Genomic DNA, 17,781 nt, shown 5'->3' with positions numbered 1-17,781 from the left:
TTGTCAGGAGGCTGCGCTGAGGAACAGCCTTGTGTGGAAGATCCTTGAATGTTTCAGCTTAGCATCCTGATTTTGTTGTTATTTGTTTGTTTGTTTAAGTAGATATATTGTGATGGTATCCTAAGTAAAGTGAGTTATCATTGCTGTGATAAAACACCATGACTAAACCACTTGGGGAGGAAAAGGTTTATTTGACTCACACTTCCACATCACTGTTCATCATTGAAGGAAGTCAGGACGGGAACTCAAACAGGGCAGGAACCTGGAGTCAGGAGCTAATGCAGAAGCCATGGAAGGGTGTTGATGACTGGCTTGCTCAGCCTGCTTTCTAATAGAACCGAGGACCAGCAGCCCAGGGATGGCACCACCCACCATGGGCTGGGCCCTGCCACATCAATCACTAAGAAAATGCCTTACAGGTTTTGCCTGCAGTCAGATCTTAAGGAACCGTTTTCTCAATTGAAGTTTCCTCTTCTCAGATGACTCTAGCTTGTGTCAAGTTGACATAAAACCTCCCAGCACAGGTGGCGATTCTTCTGCAAACATCACCCCAGATGTGGTTATTTGTTATTCAGGAATAAACCTGGAAGGTTTACGTATTTCCCCTCATAACTGGATGTTAAGCTCACAGCCTCACAATGCTAGGCATGTGGCTGACGGCTGTACTACAGTGCCAATAATGTTCTTTTCTTTTATACCTGCCCTCAGGACAATAGCTCAGGTTCTCTGATAGAGCACAGAAGCCCTTTTTTAGGACATAGAACAGAATAAGTGGGGAGGGAGGGAGAGAGAGAAATTAATTTATAGATGTGGTGTATGGCCTCTTCTGTTGGTTATCAAAGTGCATTCCTTTGGGGCAAAGTTCTTAGGGAAGAGACAGAGCAGTTTCCAGTGAGACAGCACAGTACACTTTTAGTTTGGGACATCTGTCTTACTTTTAATCTCCGTGATGCAGTATGGAGTTCATTTGGATGCCCTGAGCCCTCTGGCTCTGAAGGCCTGGATTTTATTGTTGTGGATATTTACTGAGGCAACAACTGGACCCACAAAGAGACATTTGTTGTAGTTGTGGAGATTAGGCCAGCATCGATGCCCTATGTGGCTGCCAACCACTCACTGCATCTCTTTGATGGGCACCTTTCCCAGTGGGATCATGCTTTACTAGCAGGCTTAAATCTCATTAAGAATTCTCCTTAAATGTTAAAGTAATCTCCTGCCTACAGCAAGTCTACCTCACCAAGTATATTTTCAAACTTAAACATTTTCTTGCTGGCTAACTAATCTCAAAATCTAGTTTGCCTACTCAAACAGATGGCTTGCTCTATTACCTATGCAGCATATTGTACTAATTTTATGTGGGCCTCCAAAGACTGCACATCTACCCCCTGGAGCCTCTAATCTTTGGCCCCAGTTGCAAACTGATCCTTTGGCACATCTGTTAGGCACTTGAGCCATGCTGAGCAGGCAAGGCTTTGCCAGTCACAGTGGCTAGTGCCTCAGTGTCATGCTGCCTCTCACTGTTGTCTTGCCTCAATGTATTAACACTCAGTGGAGCATCTCCTATAGCAGGCTTTAGGCTGGACTCTGTGAGACAGGGAAGAATAAATCCAATACCAAAGAGATCCTAGCCAACCACCAAAAATATGGGTCATTATAATCACTAGCACGGGGCATTAGAATCCATGTATGTAGGGTTCTGTGAGGTTCTGGGTCTGGAGGCGCAGACAGCAGACTCATCAGCCTTCAACTTGAAATGAGACCTGAAGGCAGAGCCTACTGCAGCCTTGGGAAATGTCTCTGGCAAGGCATTGTGCGGGGAGGAAAGGGAGATGGGAGGGCTAGAAGCCGGAGGTCCATTGGAAACCACTAGAGCATTTGAGTCAAGAAATCTTGAGAACTGGGGTTATTTTAGTAATGGGTACAATGGCAGTGGGCTTTGAAGCAATGAACAGAGCCATGGGTTGTTTGAGGAGTGCCACAGTTACAAATGGCTGATTAGTTGTGACGTTGAATAGAGGAACCTGGTATGAGTCTGGCTTTTCTTGGTCACTAAGCCACATTCTGAAGTGCAGTGGGCGGCTGCTTGTCCCTAGAATCAGGATGGAGGGGAAGGAGATGAGGGCAAAGTAAAGCACTCAGGAGGCCATCCAGACAGGTGCACCATCCAACCCCTGTGAAAAAGCTATGCCCTGCTAGGGAATAGTTGGTCCAGCAGCCTTGGCTCCCGGGTTCTGGTGTCAGCCACAGTTACTGATTAATCCTGGCCGTCAATTATGGTGTTTGTGTGTGCATGTTCATGTGTTTGTTTAGACCCCTGTTCTTCCTCCCCCACGGAGCAGGGAGCACTTACTTGCCATGCCTCATCAGCAGTCTTCATTAACTGTCTGAGCACAGATGCCTTGTTTTGATCAAGAAAACGAGTAATACCATGGAAAGCTCTGGGACACACAGTTTGCTTCCACGTATAGAGAAGGGGTTGAGAAGCACGGCTTATCAGCGTTTAAAAACCTGTGTAGAATGTACGTTATATTCCAGGACAAGCACATTTCCATTCCAAACTCTGTCTAGTACCTGTGCTTTCCAAGTTGTTGAGGCCTGCTGTTTGCTTCATGTGAGAGCTGATGTGACTGTGTGCTGGGCTGTGGAAGGAGCAGCAGAATTTGAGCCAAGAACAATAGCAGCATCACATTCAATCACCAGCAAGCTGATAGGCCCATGAACAGGTACAGTCGCTGCTTCTCCTCACCACAGCAAGCACATCCAGGTGTGTGCAGCCAATCCTCCCACAAGCATGTGCTTGTATCTGTTCACTTCCATGTCATGGGAAGATCACTTGTTCACTTTCTAGGCTCTAAACACAGCTTACTTTTCTAAGCAGTATCATGTCAGGGATGCCAGCGTGTTCTGTTCCCATCTGTATTAACTAAGTATAGCCATATTTATAGCCCAGAGGGTCTGGAGATAACCCACTTAAACTCCAGGCTACCCTGTGAAGTGTGGTTCACACAAGCAAGCAGCCAGTGGGCAGCACTTCCTGCTGCTCCCAGTACCAGGTCTCAGCCATAGGGTGGTAAGAATGAATGACCTAGTACAGATATGAAGGGCATTCAGCCTTGGTCTATGTTCTGTTAGCTAGTTATCTGGATAGAATCAATTTTCACATGCAGAAGGGTCGTTTCCTGTATGTCCTGGGTCCTGGCTACATGGAAATGCCTCTGCTTGTCTGCTGTGATTGTTTAAGCCACGAGACCTCAAAAGGACAACACACACCACTGGCTTAGACACTGCCATCCGACTGTGACAGGCAGCTCTTCCCTTAGTCACCAATGCACATGTCCATAGTAATAATGATCAGAACAACAAAAACAGCATAGATGCTCTCTTTGCTCTGAAGGCATGTGGTCCTTTCTATTTCCCAGAAAATTAGGCCTTTTCATATGGTGGCTCCCATTTCCTTGGAGATGAGGCCACCTGTAGCACCTCAAGCTTGGCTTTTCTTGGTTGCTTTTCGGGGGGAGGGTGTTAATCCATGCATCTTCTTATGGTCTAACATTCCACAGTTCCCCAGACAGGCTTAATGCAGTGTGATGTCTGCACAAACACCAGGGTCTTAGAAATCCCCCTGACACACTGACTTTGACCAGAGTCTACCTAGGCTGTAGATTCAACACCTGCTCAAAAAGTTGCCACCCGCTTCACACAGCAATTGCAGGGACCAAAGTGATCATGGTTATAAGATGCTTCAGATCTTTCTGGAGAAATGTGATCTGAAACTCGAGCTCCCTTCCAGTTAAGGGAGAACAGTTTTTGCTCCTGAATGTAGCCTAGAGAGCTCTCGTGTGCTCACATCTCTGCCCTGAAAGGGCCTCTCAGTCTCTTCAGAAATGATATTGGAGAGATGACAAGCAGGGCAGCCACAGCAGGAAGCAGGCCACCTTCAGCATCGGGAGTGTTAGAGAAGGGAAAGCAGTGTTGGGCACCGTGCGCGGGCTCTGCTTCTGTGGACGCACCTAGACTGCTGCGGCAAGCGATTCGTCGTGAGGCCCAAGTTTAGCATGGGAAGGAAAGTGGGGCTTCGTAAATTTGAATCCCAGCTCTTCAAGTACCATCTGTGTGGCCTTAGTTAAGTTTCCTAACCTCTCAGAATTTTGTTCATCTCTACATGAGTCATAATAATGCTGGTGTTTTGCTGTTCTCTAAGGTGTAGGTGAAATCTTGTCTGCACTGCTCTTCCACAGTAGGTGCATAAATGGTAGCTGCTGCTTCTGTGCCTTCACTTGGCAGTGCTTGGAGATGTTTTCGTTTTCTGTTTTAGTGCCACCATAGAGTTTGTGTGAAGATACTGAATATGACAACAGTATCTGCTTTACTGTTTGGCATTGAACAAACCCTCAGAGTTGGCTGGAGATGGGCACAGTGTCATCTCAAGCTTTCTGTAAAACATTGTCTTGCATAGATTGATGGAGTCCAGAGTCCACCCTCCATCTTTCAGCCCCCTATATCCTTCCCTAGCACTCCATGCCCTTGGCATTGGAGTGGTAGCACATCTACTCGGGACTGAAGTAGGAGGATTTTGAGTTTGAGGCCATCCTGTGCTACATTATGAGACCCTGCCTCCAAAGTGAGTGCGTGTATAAATGCTTACACACATGCCTGCAAATTAGCAGCCTGCCATGTGGTCTCCCTGCCTCAAGCCTTGTTTTGTAGCCATGGTGGTTTCCTCTAGCCCCATCCTGGGTGCTACTGGCTAGGCCAAGTCCTATCTTTACCTTGTCTCTGTGGGACAGGCACTTGGGTCTTCTTACTCTGTCTTCCTCCACTTCCAGTGGCCCTATCTCAGCATGCAGGATGATGCAGCTGCTCCAACTACATGCTCAAGTGCTGCCTCCTTTTCAGACCCCTCTGATGTCCTAAACCCACTTGTCCTCCCTGAGCCAGAAGATGGTCTTCCACACCACACACCTGCAAGCTGCTGGCGTTCTATGAGGCACCTGTCGTCTATTCCTCAGAGACAGTTCAATCCCTGAGATGTTTTCACCTGAGCTGGTGGGCATGAGAGCGCTACCAGAGACTTACCTCACACAGATGTTTGCCTAATCTTCAGCCTTCTCAGTCATCAGTGCCCAGCCTCTCCTCTGTGCCACAGAGAGAAGGGTCTTGCAGTGGAAATTCCATCAAAGAAATGATGTTTGTGCCCTGGCATTTACTGCTCTGTGGTGATGCCAACAGCTGTTCACCATCTTTTGTAAAATCACTCAAAAATGGCAATTAAGTCACCCCTCAGATATTGCCTTTTCAGGACATGTAATCCCCGTTCCTGTGAGCTCTCGGATCATCCACTGTGTCAGGCCCTTTGATCAACCATGCTCCTTCTAAGCATTCTGAGTGCTGCTTCTCTTCCTATCCCATGGACCTGTTTTCCTGGATGCCAGGTACAGCATGTCTTAGAAGTACCTCTGGCTTTGGCTTTCTTAATGGTCACTGAGATGTCAAACATGTAGCCCACAGAAGTCTGACTAGAAAGGAAGCCAGTGAAGGACACTTCTTACCTGCATCCAAAGAAATAATGTTTCTATTTATTATTTATTATTATCATTATTATAATTTTCCCTTGAAATGTGTGAGGCTGGCCGATAAGACTGATTTCTGTTTACACATGAGGTGAAATGACTCAGTGGAAGGCCTATTCTTGTCTGAAACAAAGGCAGTCTGTCCCCACCTTACCTACCATTGATCTTGCCTCTGGGACACAGTTCCTTTGGTACAGGGGTCCATTTCCTGTTCTCATCCTGAGCAGCCCTGGGCTTTGAGCACTGGGGCCAATTCTGTGTACACCAGCTTGCCAGGCCTGGAAGAGGAGCAGGGACCTGTCTTCTGGGACCTTCTGTGGTGCTTTTACCCGAGTGGCCAGCCAGATCCACCATTCTAGTCTTGTCTGGTCAGCCAAGTCCACTGACAGTGTTTCCAGGCTTTCTTCCAAACTTAAGGGAGGACAGTGGTCCTCCTGAAAAATGCTCTGGAGAGCAGTGTCTTCCCTTCACCACACACATGTCTCTGAGCCCAAAATTTACAGAGCACTTGGCTGTTTGCTCTGGGTTGACACTACTAAATGGTAGCAACTGATGAAACGGCCTAGTGATGGTGGCACCCAGCTTTCTTATGAGCTGTATTCAGAAATTCCACTGATTCTGAAGACCAGGAAGACCTGAAGAGGTAGTCCCTCTGACTTAGGTTCTCTCCCCGTCTTCTGCCTACTAGTCCTACAGAGAAACACTGGCTGTAGACCCTCTCCCTGCATAACCTATTTCTTCCCTAGTAGGTGCTGTTTCCCCAGCCCACTGAAAGCTGAGTCCCAACCAAAAGCCCATGTGGACCACACTTGGCCTTCTATTATATTGTATATTTCTACAACTTCTGTTGTCAATAGAGAAATTGTAGAGGGGAGTTTCTTTGATACTTAAATTTATTTATGTGCCTGTGTGTGTTTATATGCCTGTGCGTGGTTGTCAGAAGACAACTTTGGAGAGTCAGTTCTCAACTTCCACCTTGCTAAAGCAGGGTGTCTCTTGTTTTCTGCTAGCTGGCCCACAGATTTCAAAGCAGCTGTCCTGTCTCCCCTTCCCATGAGAGGAGTTCTGGGATTCCAGATGGCATGCTGCCACAAGGAGCCTTGTATGTGGGTTCTAGGATGGAACTTGGTTATCAGGCTTGAATAGCAGAGGCTTTACCTGCAGAACTATCTCCTTGCCCCAAGAAATGTGCATTCATTCATTCATTCATTCATATAAAAGTTTCTCTACAGAAACCTGCTTTCCTACCAGGAACATGGTAAGTGCTGGAATTGGTAGCTAGAGAGCTTCCATCCTTCAAGGAGGCAGTAAAAGTGATGTAACCAAATCATTCAGTCCCAAGTGTGCTAGACACTGTTCAAGTTGAGGACGGGGAGTGACAGGGGTACCCAAGGGGGCAGGCTGCCTTCTTCCTGGCTTAGGGCCAGTGAGCAGAGATACTGGGCATGGGCAGGAATTGTCTGGAGGGGGTGAAGGGAGGTGCGATTGCTGAAGGAAGACAGGCAGCCATTGGTATCCCAGATATTTAGTGATTTTATAAGCTCATGAAGTCAGCAGAGCAAGAAAGCAAAACAATCTCAGCCAATGTAACAAGCATTCATAATATTGTACAGAGAGATTTGATGTGGTCCTACCCGGAAAACAGACAGGTGGGCTGAGCACAGAGTGCCCTGTTCTTGTAGCCTGTGTTACTGTCTCGTTCACAGACATGTGGCCATGCTTGCCTCACCTCCTCTAGCAGGCAGGCAGTCTAGGAACATTCCTGGTCCTCCTAAGGGTCACCTCAAAGCTATGTGCCTGTGAGTCTACAGTTTCCATGTACAGATGTTCCTGTTTCCTGGAGAGATCACCCTGATGTGGTGGGTTCCTCCTCTGCCCGAGTACTTAGCCATGTCCTAGCCATGTGTGCTCTGAAGTATTTAACCATTCGGTTCTTGTTTTGTTTCTGAAGGCTCGGCCTGTCTGTTGAGAACATCGTCCGTGATTGGCTTGAGTGTTCCGGAATACCCAAGGTACCTGAAATAACTATTTTTGGGAACAGAGTAAAGCTTGCTGTTAGCTTCTCAGCCCAGACTGTGGTGTTTTAAATATGTTTATGAAAGTGCTGACTCCCAGTAGCCACTGGCTTGAGTACTGTGGGGTGTAGGTGGATGTGACAGGGGCCACTGTATTGTGTGTTAGGTGAGGTCATCCAAAGCATGCTAGGTATTTTGGGTAGAGTCTCCAAGCAACAGTTTAATACCTGCAGTGGGTTAAGCAGGAGGCTTCCAGTTGGGTCTTGGGTATAGGCAAACAGGTAATCTGGTTTACTATAGCTTTTACCCGACCATGATACTTGTTTTCCTTCCAATCCCTGCCTTTCAGCTTTCTCCCTAGTATACCCAAGGGCCTGCATCAGGCCACTTCTCTATGCATTTAGTCATTGCTTTGTCTTGGGGACCTGGACTCAGTTTCCCCCACCCCTTTCAGGTCATAGGTAGCTGTGAGAAAGAAGTCTTTACCAGCCCTAGGGGAATACCTAGCCTAGAGCAGAGGGGCTGCTTATTGCCCAGGTCCATGCTTCTAGAACCTATTGGGTAATCCAGGCTCCTGGATTCTGGCTCCTCCCTAGCCAGAATGCTGGGCTAAGGACCAGGCCTATTATTGTAATAGGCCTCGGTGGCTGTGGACAGACCCTTGTGGCAGTGAAAATTTGGTCCCACATTCAGGCAAGCCAGTCCCTGTAGCCTGCTTATTTCTGGTTTTGTGGCTGGTTATATGAGCTTCTGCTTGGAAGTGTCTGGATGTCTATGAATGTCTTTGACCCATGAAATGCAGTAAAAGGTGTTCAAATAGCCTTCAAACAAAGAGAAATGTTACTACCAGGCACCATTAGCTCACTGGGAGACACTGCCTTCAGTTCAGAAATGGACACCACCCGCTCAGTTACTTGTTTGGTTCAATCTCTCTGGGAACCAAAAAAGAAATAAAAACTAAACAAAACCGGAGAGGTGAGGCAGCATGGGGCCTGGACGGCAGCACTTTAAGGTCAGGTATGTCACGAGAGCCTGTGGTTTCTAAGAAGGTGACTTCCAAACAAGAGGACGCTGAGAACCAGCCTCACCCTGCAGTGTTTTAGATGGGGCGTGTCTGGCGGTCTCTGTGGAATTTGCTTTGTGGGCCTACACCAGCCTTTGGAAGGCTCCTAGGCATTCTTGGTGTGGCTGAAAGCTGGGCGGAGTCGGCAGCTCAGCCAACCCCAGTTCCCTGCTCTAGAACAAGCCTCTTTCTTTGCATCAGCTAGCCAGGAGAGAAGGAAAGTCCTGAACCCCGAGCAGTGCGTGCCCAGAAGCAGGCTGCCCCAGGTGAAGTATGAGGCTGGGCTGACCCTCCTCTTAGTGCCAGCAGGGGAGGTTGCTTCTTACAGATTGCAGAAAGGAATAAGGAAGAGTGAGATGGGCCTCTGAGCTTAACCTTTTCTTCCACAGTTCTAGTTGCATTAGTGACAGCTTAGCATAGACAGACTTTCTACCTTGAGCTGATGAAACTGGCTGTCGAAACGGCCAGGTGCAATGAGGCTTAGCAGCTGTAACTCATCTGTAAGGCCCACTGGCATTTCCCTGAGTGCATGACTGTTCAGTAAAAACAACAGCAGCAGACAGAAACAGGTCTGATGTAGTGCATAAGTTTGGCTGGTGAGTGATCACAGGGTGTCTTTTCATCACCCCCTCTTTCTTCCCCCACCCAGTTCTCTGGTTATTTATGTGGCTGCTGGTGATCTACCTGCTCTCAGTCCCTTTCACACTCCTTGTAAGTTTCTTTTTGTTTCCACTTCAGTGAAATGCTTGGCAGGGCCTGCGACCCTGTGGTGGCAGGAGCAGAGTGAATGGGACACCTTGTTCTTCATCCCGTCGTTATGATATAAAGTTACTAGCGTGCCTGCCCTGGAGTGACAGAACACCACTGGCAGGCTCTCTGCTCTTTGTTCTCTTCAGAATTTCTGTCCTCCAGCATTTGAACTCTCTGATGACAGAGACCCATGTTCTCTTATGAAGTTTCCATCCCACAGACTGCAGAGGCTTTTTGTCTTCTCGGGAAGGTGTGCCTCAACTTTCCTTTACTGTTATGCTGAACGGAAATCATACAAACAAAGTAATGGACCTAGCTTCAAGAACAGCTGAAGTAGGCACGAGACCCACAGAGACAAAGAATTGGAGCTAACCTCTTTAAAGAATACCTCAACCCTGTAACCTTTGAACTTACAAAGACTGAAATTGTCTATGTCCTCGGTCTTGTTGCCTTTTATGAAAATTTTTCTATGAAAACATTGCACATTTTATATTTTAGAATATAAAAAGACTATAAATAAGAAAATTAAAATGACCCAGAGGTGACTTATTTTTCTTTGCTGTAGTCTTTGAGGCAGGGTCTCATATAGCCCACGCTAGCCTTGGACTTTCTCATAGTTGAGGCTGTCCCATCCTGCCTTCAGTACTTCCTAAGTGCTGGGGTTCCAAGTGTGTACCACTGTGGCTGGCATCTAGAGATGTATACGCTTTGGTATACATCTTTTCAGCCATTATTCACAATCTATAAGTACGTATTTTGTGCTTTCTCTACCTTTTTTGTTTGGTTTTGAGATACAAGAGGTGGAACTCAGGGCCCTGTGCATGGTGGGTATGCTCTCTACCATTTGTAAACGAAAAACAATTAGCTCTAGCAAGGCCAACCAGAAGCAAAGTCTGAACTGTGGAGCCACTGCTATTTCAGTCTCAGTGGGGATCCAGGCCTGCTGACACCTGCTTTCTGTGCTGTGTAGTAGGTGTTCAGCCTTTAAAAAATAAACTAGAATTTTATTCTAAGATTTTTTAGACAGTGTATCTCCATTACTTTCCTTTTTCCTTTGGTATAAGCTGAAGAGCAAGTGTTGATGGCTGTGCGGCTTCCTGAGAGATGGTACCAGACTAAATTTTGTCAGCTCCCCAACCTCATGTTGGAATAGTATATAGCTGTCTCCTGGTGTCCACCAGAAGACGGTTCCAGAACCCTCCTGAGGATACACAGACCTTCTATACAGTGTCTTAGTGTGTACATACAGCCATCTCAGTCCCATTTGTGTTAGACCCCAAGCAGAGTGAAGACTGCTGACTGCCATCACACCATTGTCCAGATGCTTGGTTGGCATACTCAATCAATGCCATACATGCTTGTCTCTTTTCATGTCTGCCCTAAGGCCCCCCTCACCCAAGTAGTCATGTTTTAACCTTCATTATGACATTTCTGTACAGAGCACTAGAGATGGCATTTCTCCATCCAGTCTCTTTGTTCTCCTTGGTTTAATTGCTACAGAGCCTCTGAACCCTCCTCTCATTCTTCAGATCCTTCTGGAACTTGTCAAGTACTGAGGTCCCTGCATAAGCAAATCCACAATCCTATTCCCCAGAACCTGCACTCTTTCCTCATTGAATTTTGCCTGGGCTAGTGCAGTTGCTAATTGGTCAGGTAGCAGCCAAACTCCTTTCTGCCTGTCTGTCTGTCATCCACATCAATATCAAGTGAGTTTTCCCAAAACAGTTCAAATCCATCCTCAGTGAAACTCTCTTTATTGGCAATGTTCTAAAAATGCTCTCTGGCATGCTGGTTGATGCTTTCCATACTGCCCATGCTTTCTATCCTGTTAGAACTTTTTGTCCCACCCTTCTGGGCATATATGGGCAACCATAACTGCCAGACTCCAAACATCAGTCTCTTTTACACATGCTCTTTTCAATCTCTCCAGCGTCTGTCTTCTGTCAGTATCCATTGTAACTGGCTTTATGTTATTGCTATTTGTGTGTGTCTCGAGCTGTCTCCTAGGAAGAGGTGTTACATCTGGTCACCCCCACATTACTCACTGTGTTGGGCATGTTTCCATTCTTCTGCTGAGCCCCTTTTGGTGCTCAGGGGCACACAGTCTGATAGAGCAGTGACTGGCAATGCACAGCATCAAGCACTTGAACTGTATCTAGCATACCCACACTCCTAAACTTTATTTAGTTAGTTATTGAGACAAGGTCCTATTGCATAGTCCAAGCTGAGCTAAAACTTGCCATGTAGCCCAGGCTGGCCTGGACCACACAGACCCTGCCGGTTTGCCTCCTGAGTGTGGGGTTGCAGGCCTATGCCAGCACTTGGCATGAGTGGCCGAACCTTAAGTCTAATCTTAATTAAATATGTCTAAATTTAAAAGCTAATAAATCTATTGTTGTTTGACACATTTCAGGTATAATAATGAATCTACTTTTCAACTGTAGATTTTATGAAATAAAAATATAAACCAAACATTTATGATTAAAACTAGTATCTGGGTAGAGATAAAATTTGCAAAAACATCAGATTAAAATGCCTCATACCAATAAAGAAGGTGAAGAAGAGGAGGAGGAGGAAAGGAAGGAAGGAAGAAGAAAGAAAAATGAAGTAAAACATTTAATTTTAAAAATTCAGCCACATATCGAAATGTAGTGTTTGAGTGCATGTTAGCCACACATGTACAGTTGGTGCCCATATTTTTGGGTTCTACACAAGTTCAGTCAGTTACAGGTCAAAGTATTTTTAAAAGAAACCATCTCTGAACTGAACACCTACAGACCTCCTGGAGCAGGAGTGTGCCCTCTGCTAGGTTTTGAACAAACTGGAGACAGCTGAAAGACCATGTGCTGTACCTGCACCACTTTACATAAGGGGCTGGAGTGTCTCTAGGTTTTATGCCCACAGGGGTAATGGACCAGTCCTTCAGATACTGTAAGATGAACTAACCTATTAAAACGTCATCTACTATGCCTTACTTTTAAGATGTAGCAACTGCATTGAGTGTCATGGGGCATGCCTATAACTGCAGCCCTGAAGCAAGGAAGATCATGTATGTTTCAGCTGAGTGTAGACTACATAGCAAGTCTCTGACTGAAAAAAAAAAACACAAAAATTACAGCTAAAAAAATTAACAACTAAAAAAATGCTTCTTTCTATATGATGTGTATGTGTATATACACATGTGTGTGTGTGTGGGGGGGTGCCTGTGCATGCAACTATGGTAGCCAAAGGTTGACACCTAGTATCATCTTCTAACACTCTCCACCTGATTTTTTTAGAGACTTATTTTTGTTTGTGTACGTATATATGAGTGTGTGTGTGTGTGTGTGTGTGTGTGTGTGTGTGTGTGTGCGCGTGCGCGCGCGCGCTCTGGCATGAGATCACCAGGAGCTAAAGTTATTGTCTGTATTGCACCACCCAACATGGGTTCTGGGAATTGAACTTCAGTCTTCTGCAAGAATTCCCTGAACCTGGAGCTCATCAATTGACTAGACTAACTGCCCACCAAACTCCTGAGATCCTCTTGTCTCCACCCCTCCCCACCCCTGCCCCAGCACTGGGATAACAGATCCTTGCCTGCCCAGCTTTTTACATCTCCTCACCCCTGCAGCTGAGAAGCTGTAACTGATGTGTGTGGTCTGTGTGTGTCCTGCTGAGCAGAACTGTTCTCGTGGCCTATGTATCCTGCTGAGAAAAACTATCCTCATGGCCTGTATATGTGGTGTTGAGTAGAAGTGTTCTCATGGCCTGTGTGTATTGTGTTAAGTAGAACTGTTCCCATGGCCTGTGTGTCCTGCTGAGAACTGTTCTCATGACCTGTGAGTATGTTGTTGAGTAGAACTGTTCCCATGGCCTGTGTGTGTTATGTTGAGTAGAACTGTTCCCATGGCCTGTGTGTCCTGCTGAGGACTGTTCTCATGACCTGTGAGTATGTTGTTGAGTAGAACTGTTCTCATGGCCTGTGTGTGTTGTGATGAGTAGAACTGTTCCCATGGCCTGTGTGTGTTGTGATGAGTAGAACTGTTCTGCAGCTGTTAGTTAGATTAACATATAAGTCATCATACCTTAAAGTCATCCATGTAGTAGACTTGAGTGAAACTATCTAAAGTTTACAAAGTCAAAGTGGAGATGGCTAACACAAGTCTCTGTTGCTTGTCCATAGTTTATTTCAATCCACAGGTGCAGAGTTGGACTGCCAAGTTCAAGCAGGCCTCTCAAAGATAGGAACTAATTCCCACCTTGTTTCTGTTCTCAATTTCCGCTCCTAGTCAACTTGTTCCTAGGGATCTGAACAAGTCCTCACACTAAGTTAGGTGAACCTCAGATCCATCTGCACCTACACCTTCTCAGAAGAATGTACCCAGCAGTAGAATCAGAATCAACAGCAACAACAACAACAACAACAAAGGGCAGCACAGAGGACAGTGAGATGACTGGCAGGTCAATTGCATTATATGTCCTGGAAACAGGCAGAGATCCTCCTGAATTCCCACACTGGCCTGAATTCCAGAACTGAGAACAGAAGGTTATTTTGTCATCTTGGGGGAAATGCCACTTCTTTTCCAAGCAAACATCTAGAAGTTGCCAAAGGTCACACAAGCCAATAATGGAAGATGGAGGCCCTATAGGAGAAATGCTGAAGTCACAGAACTAAGGAAAGGCAGTCAGGTCTGCTGCAGAGGTTTTGTGTTCTTGTAGCCAAGGATGGATTTTCTGTGTAGAAAATGCCAGCTGGTTTCTCAGAAGGATGACTTGTAGGCTTCTTATAGCATGCTCATATAATGTTTTCCACATAATAGTAGAGGCTATTAGAATATTTAATCCTAGGGTATTTATAAAAATTCTACATTTAATGGTCAATCAAGAAAACAGACTATTTTGAAATTTTCATCAAATTAAATTTCTATCATATTCATATGGAGGTGCCCATGGCATGGTCTACTTGTGTGTCTGGATAAGTTCACTGTCATTTTGTTTAGTCACTTTGTGACTGAACATCTTGTCAAGGCTCCTTAAAGATATACTGAGTGAGCTCTCTGGCTTGCTTGAGGCAGCATCTGAAATGCGCATGACTCATGGCAGCCACTCGCTGTCCATTGAGTTGCCTGGCTCTTTGCACAGCCTCTTCAAATTGCTGTGCTGCTCAGCAGAGTCACCTTTTCATTTTTAGCCCAATTTTCTTTAATTTTGCCCTTTATAGTTCAGTACTCAAATTCATTTGCTAGGCTACTGTAACTAAGTACTACAGGCAGGGCAGCTTTAACAACAGTTTGATTTTCTTACGATTTTGAAAGTTGGAAATCTAAGGTTATACCGTTGGCTTCTTTTGAGGCCTCTCCTTGCTTTGCAGACCCCCCTCCCCAATGTGTGCATGTGTGGATGCATGTGTATAAGTGTGCATGTGTGGATGCATGTGTATAAGTGTGCATGCATGCACACTCATTCTTCCATCCCTATCTCCTCCTCTTGTGAGGACACCAGTTGCCCCAGATTAGGGCCTGCACAAGTGATTTCATTTTGCTGTGGTGGTTCTCACCTCCAGCACAGTCACTCTGAGATACTGGAGGTTTATGACATCAACCTGAGAAGTGACACAAGTCTTCCCACATCAAAGCTCACCTCTAATTTTTTGACAAATTCCAAATTTCTAGGAAATCTTTAACCCAATAAAGGTCATTCAAGCCAGCCTCACAACATTTTAATCCTGTGGAGTATAGCTGAAAAGTTTCTCTCTGGGTCCTGCCAAGTCCCAGCAGTCCCACAACCCACTTATAAAATAATCACTCAGAAGTTTATATTAATTAAAACTGCTTGGCCATTAGCTTAGACTAACTACTGACTAGTTCTTACACTTACACTCAGCCCATTTCTGTTAATCTATATGCTGCCACATGTTCCATGACTTTATCTGTATGCCATTACATGCTGCTCTTTTGGCGGCGCCCTGGTATCTCTCTTGACTCAGCCTTCCTCTTCCCAGAATTCTTCTCTCTGCATATCCTGCCTATACTTCCTGCCTAGCTACTGGCCAATCAGCATTTTATTTATCAACCAATCAGAGCAACACATTCACAGCATACAGAGTATATATATATATATATATATATATATATATATATATATATACATATATATTATATAATTTTTTTCTGAGTATAGTTTTTGGTCCCAAATGGTGCTAAGTACTTAGTACAAAAAACTTGAAAGTCATGTCTAGTGGAATAAGTGAGAAATAAACAAAGGAAGAGTTCGCTCTTCTATCTTGCAGAGGGGCAGGCATTGACATTGTGCACTGTTCAAGAATCCATTCTAACCCTTTCTAACAGTGGAAGGGGTTGGTGTGCTTTGCTCCAGGATCCATCCTGACACAGGCCTCCATAATATAGTAGGAAGCACCATCTTTGCTGAAATAAGCCCTCCCATCCCACCTCCTTTCCTGTGCCCAGGCGTCCATTCTTCATGAGGTGCTGTGAATGGAGGAAAGATAAGAGAAGGTGCTATGAGTTCAGTAGGGAGGAGTATATACACAATCAACCCACAGCAGAAAGCAGCCCAAAAGCTAGCTTTAGAGATTGTGTGGGCATGTCACTCCCTGCTAGAGAAGCAAAGAGACTACAGTGAAACTGGAAGCTGCTTCTGAAGGGCAGGTGGGTTGAGGTGGAAGGCAGGAAGGTCACTGTGGGTGGGGACTGATGTGCCCATGTGAGCTGTGGCAGGTGATCAAAAGCTGTGATGAGCTTGTGTCAGAGCCAGCACAGGGATCGTGTCTGGCTCTAGGAGCAAACTCCTTTCTTGCTAAAAGAGTGACAGGAGTCACCTTTTCTAGTCAGCCACACACTCACTCTCAGCCCCTCCCAAGACCACTTGTACCATGGTGGTTCTGCACCAGTGACAGAAGAGTAAATTGCTTTCCAATTACTGATGGGATCCACAGGGTGATGTGTTTGTGATTTAGAGTCATGATCTTTCCAGCCTCTGTTAGGAACAGGTGTATGGTTGCTTGTTATGTAGAGAGAGCAATATCTGCCAAGGGGGTCAGTAAGGCAGGACACAACAGATCACATGGGAACTTGAAAATGATGCAGGGAGGTGTCAACAAGATTCAGGAGTCACCAGAAGCTTTTGATGGTGTAACAATTGCTTGAGTGGTAATTCCACAGCATGGCCAGGTGGTCCAGCAGACCTATTGGAAAGAGAACTCCCTGGGTGAAGGGTTACACTTTCTCCTCAACAGGATGAAGTGATTCAGTGGAGAGGGAGGAAGAGTCAGTTAGACTGACTCTTGTCCCTTGGCTTTCAACTTGGAACTTTCATGTCTAGAGTTGTTCATTTATACAAACACTTAAAAAGTAGCATTAACTATCTGACCAATAGTATGTAGCCAGAAAGCACATGGGGTGGGATGGGACTCGTCCATCTACACAGGAGTCTTTAAAGGAGGTATGGGAGCCAGACAGTCTAGCCTAATTTGATGAGCTTCAGGCCAGTGAGAGGCCCTATATCAAAGGAGGGGAACTGCCTTCATGAGGATGGCCCCAGCCCTCCACAGACAGGTTTATGCACATACATGCATCCACACCTGCATGTATACATACATATGCATTAAAAGTGAATAAGTATGGCCAACTGATTGAAATGCCAATTTTGTAGTGCCCAGAGACTTTGGTAATAGAGTGAGACCAAAGGTCTGTGTCTTTCAGGACCTCAGACTAAACATTATGCCTGTGCAGGTGGACTTGCCCTGGCAGGGCCCAAACCCGAGGCTTCGTGTGTGCTGGTTGTGTGCCTCACCCCTGAGCTGCTTCTCAACTGAACATGCATTTTTTAAAGGGAGCTCATAGAACTTATGTATGATTCATGTGAGAGTGGCCTTCTTGGTTGAAGAACACTAGAGGACCTTTTTGCTTGGGGAAAGAAAAATGAAAATTCTAAACTAGGCCAAATTGATGCAGATACATTCAGACATGTGGCACCAGTGTAAAGAAATCTAGTATTTGTTTAGTAAACTAAAATAAATCTGCTGTGCCTTTTGAGGCAGAAGGAAAAGGAAGCCAGTGCAACAAGCTTTGGAAAGGTGAAGAACTAGGCATGGTAGCACATTCCTGGGATCCCAAAAGGGGGCAGAGGCAGGATGTTGCTGCACACTGGGGGGCCATCTTGCTCTGTATCATAATAAGCTCCAAGCAGACTACGGCTATGAACCAGATCCAACCACAAACAAGAAAAGAGAGATGGAGTTGGTAGTGAGTGGTTCAAAGTTATTTGTTAAAGAGAGAAGAGATGCCTACTAGAATAGCCCCCAAAGCTTGGGTCAGAGACCACTGGTTATCAGGATCACTCAGGAGCCAAGGTAAAGCTCTTAGGCTCAGCCTGCTCCTACTCT

The 17,781-nt window shown here is 45.7% G+C and overlaps 1 protein-coding gene across 4 annotated transcripts in view; it reads left to right on the top strand.

Moving 5' to 3' along the window:
* LOC114708433 (aminopeptidase O (putative)) overlaps positions 1-17,781 on the top strand; it is a 311,317-nt gene that overhangs the window by 210,822 nt on the left and 82,714 nt on the right. For all 4 annotated transcript variants that reach the window (XR_005091530.1, XM_037205654.1, XM_037205655.1 and 1 more), the window contains one exon: positions 7,522-7,582. Coding sequence is in view for 3 of the 4 variants with exons in the window: in XM_037205654.1 (XP_037061549.1) it covers positions 7,522-7,582 (61 nt within the window). In the remaining variant the exon portion in view is untranslated. The remainder of the gene's footprint in view (positions 1-7,521; positions 7,583-17,781) is intronic.

The sequence above is a fragment of the Peromyscus leucopus genome, chromosome 5 (assembly GCF_004664715.2).
Source record: "Peromyscus leucopus breed LL Stock chromosome 5, UCI_PerLeu_2.1, whole genome shotgun sequence".
NCBI classification, from domain to species: Eukaryota; Metazoa; Chordata; class Mammalia; order Rodentia; family Cricetidae; genus Peromyscus; species Peromyscus leucopus.
This window is presented reverse-complemented; position numbering and strand designations above follow the sequence as displayed.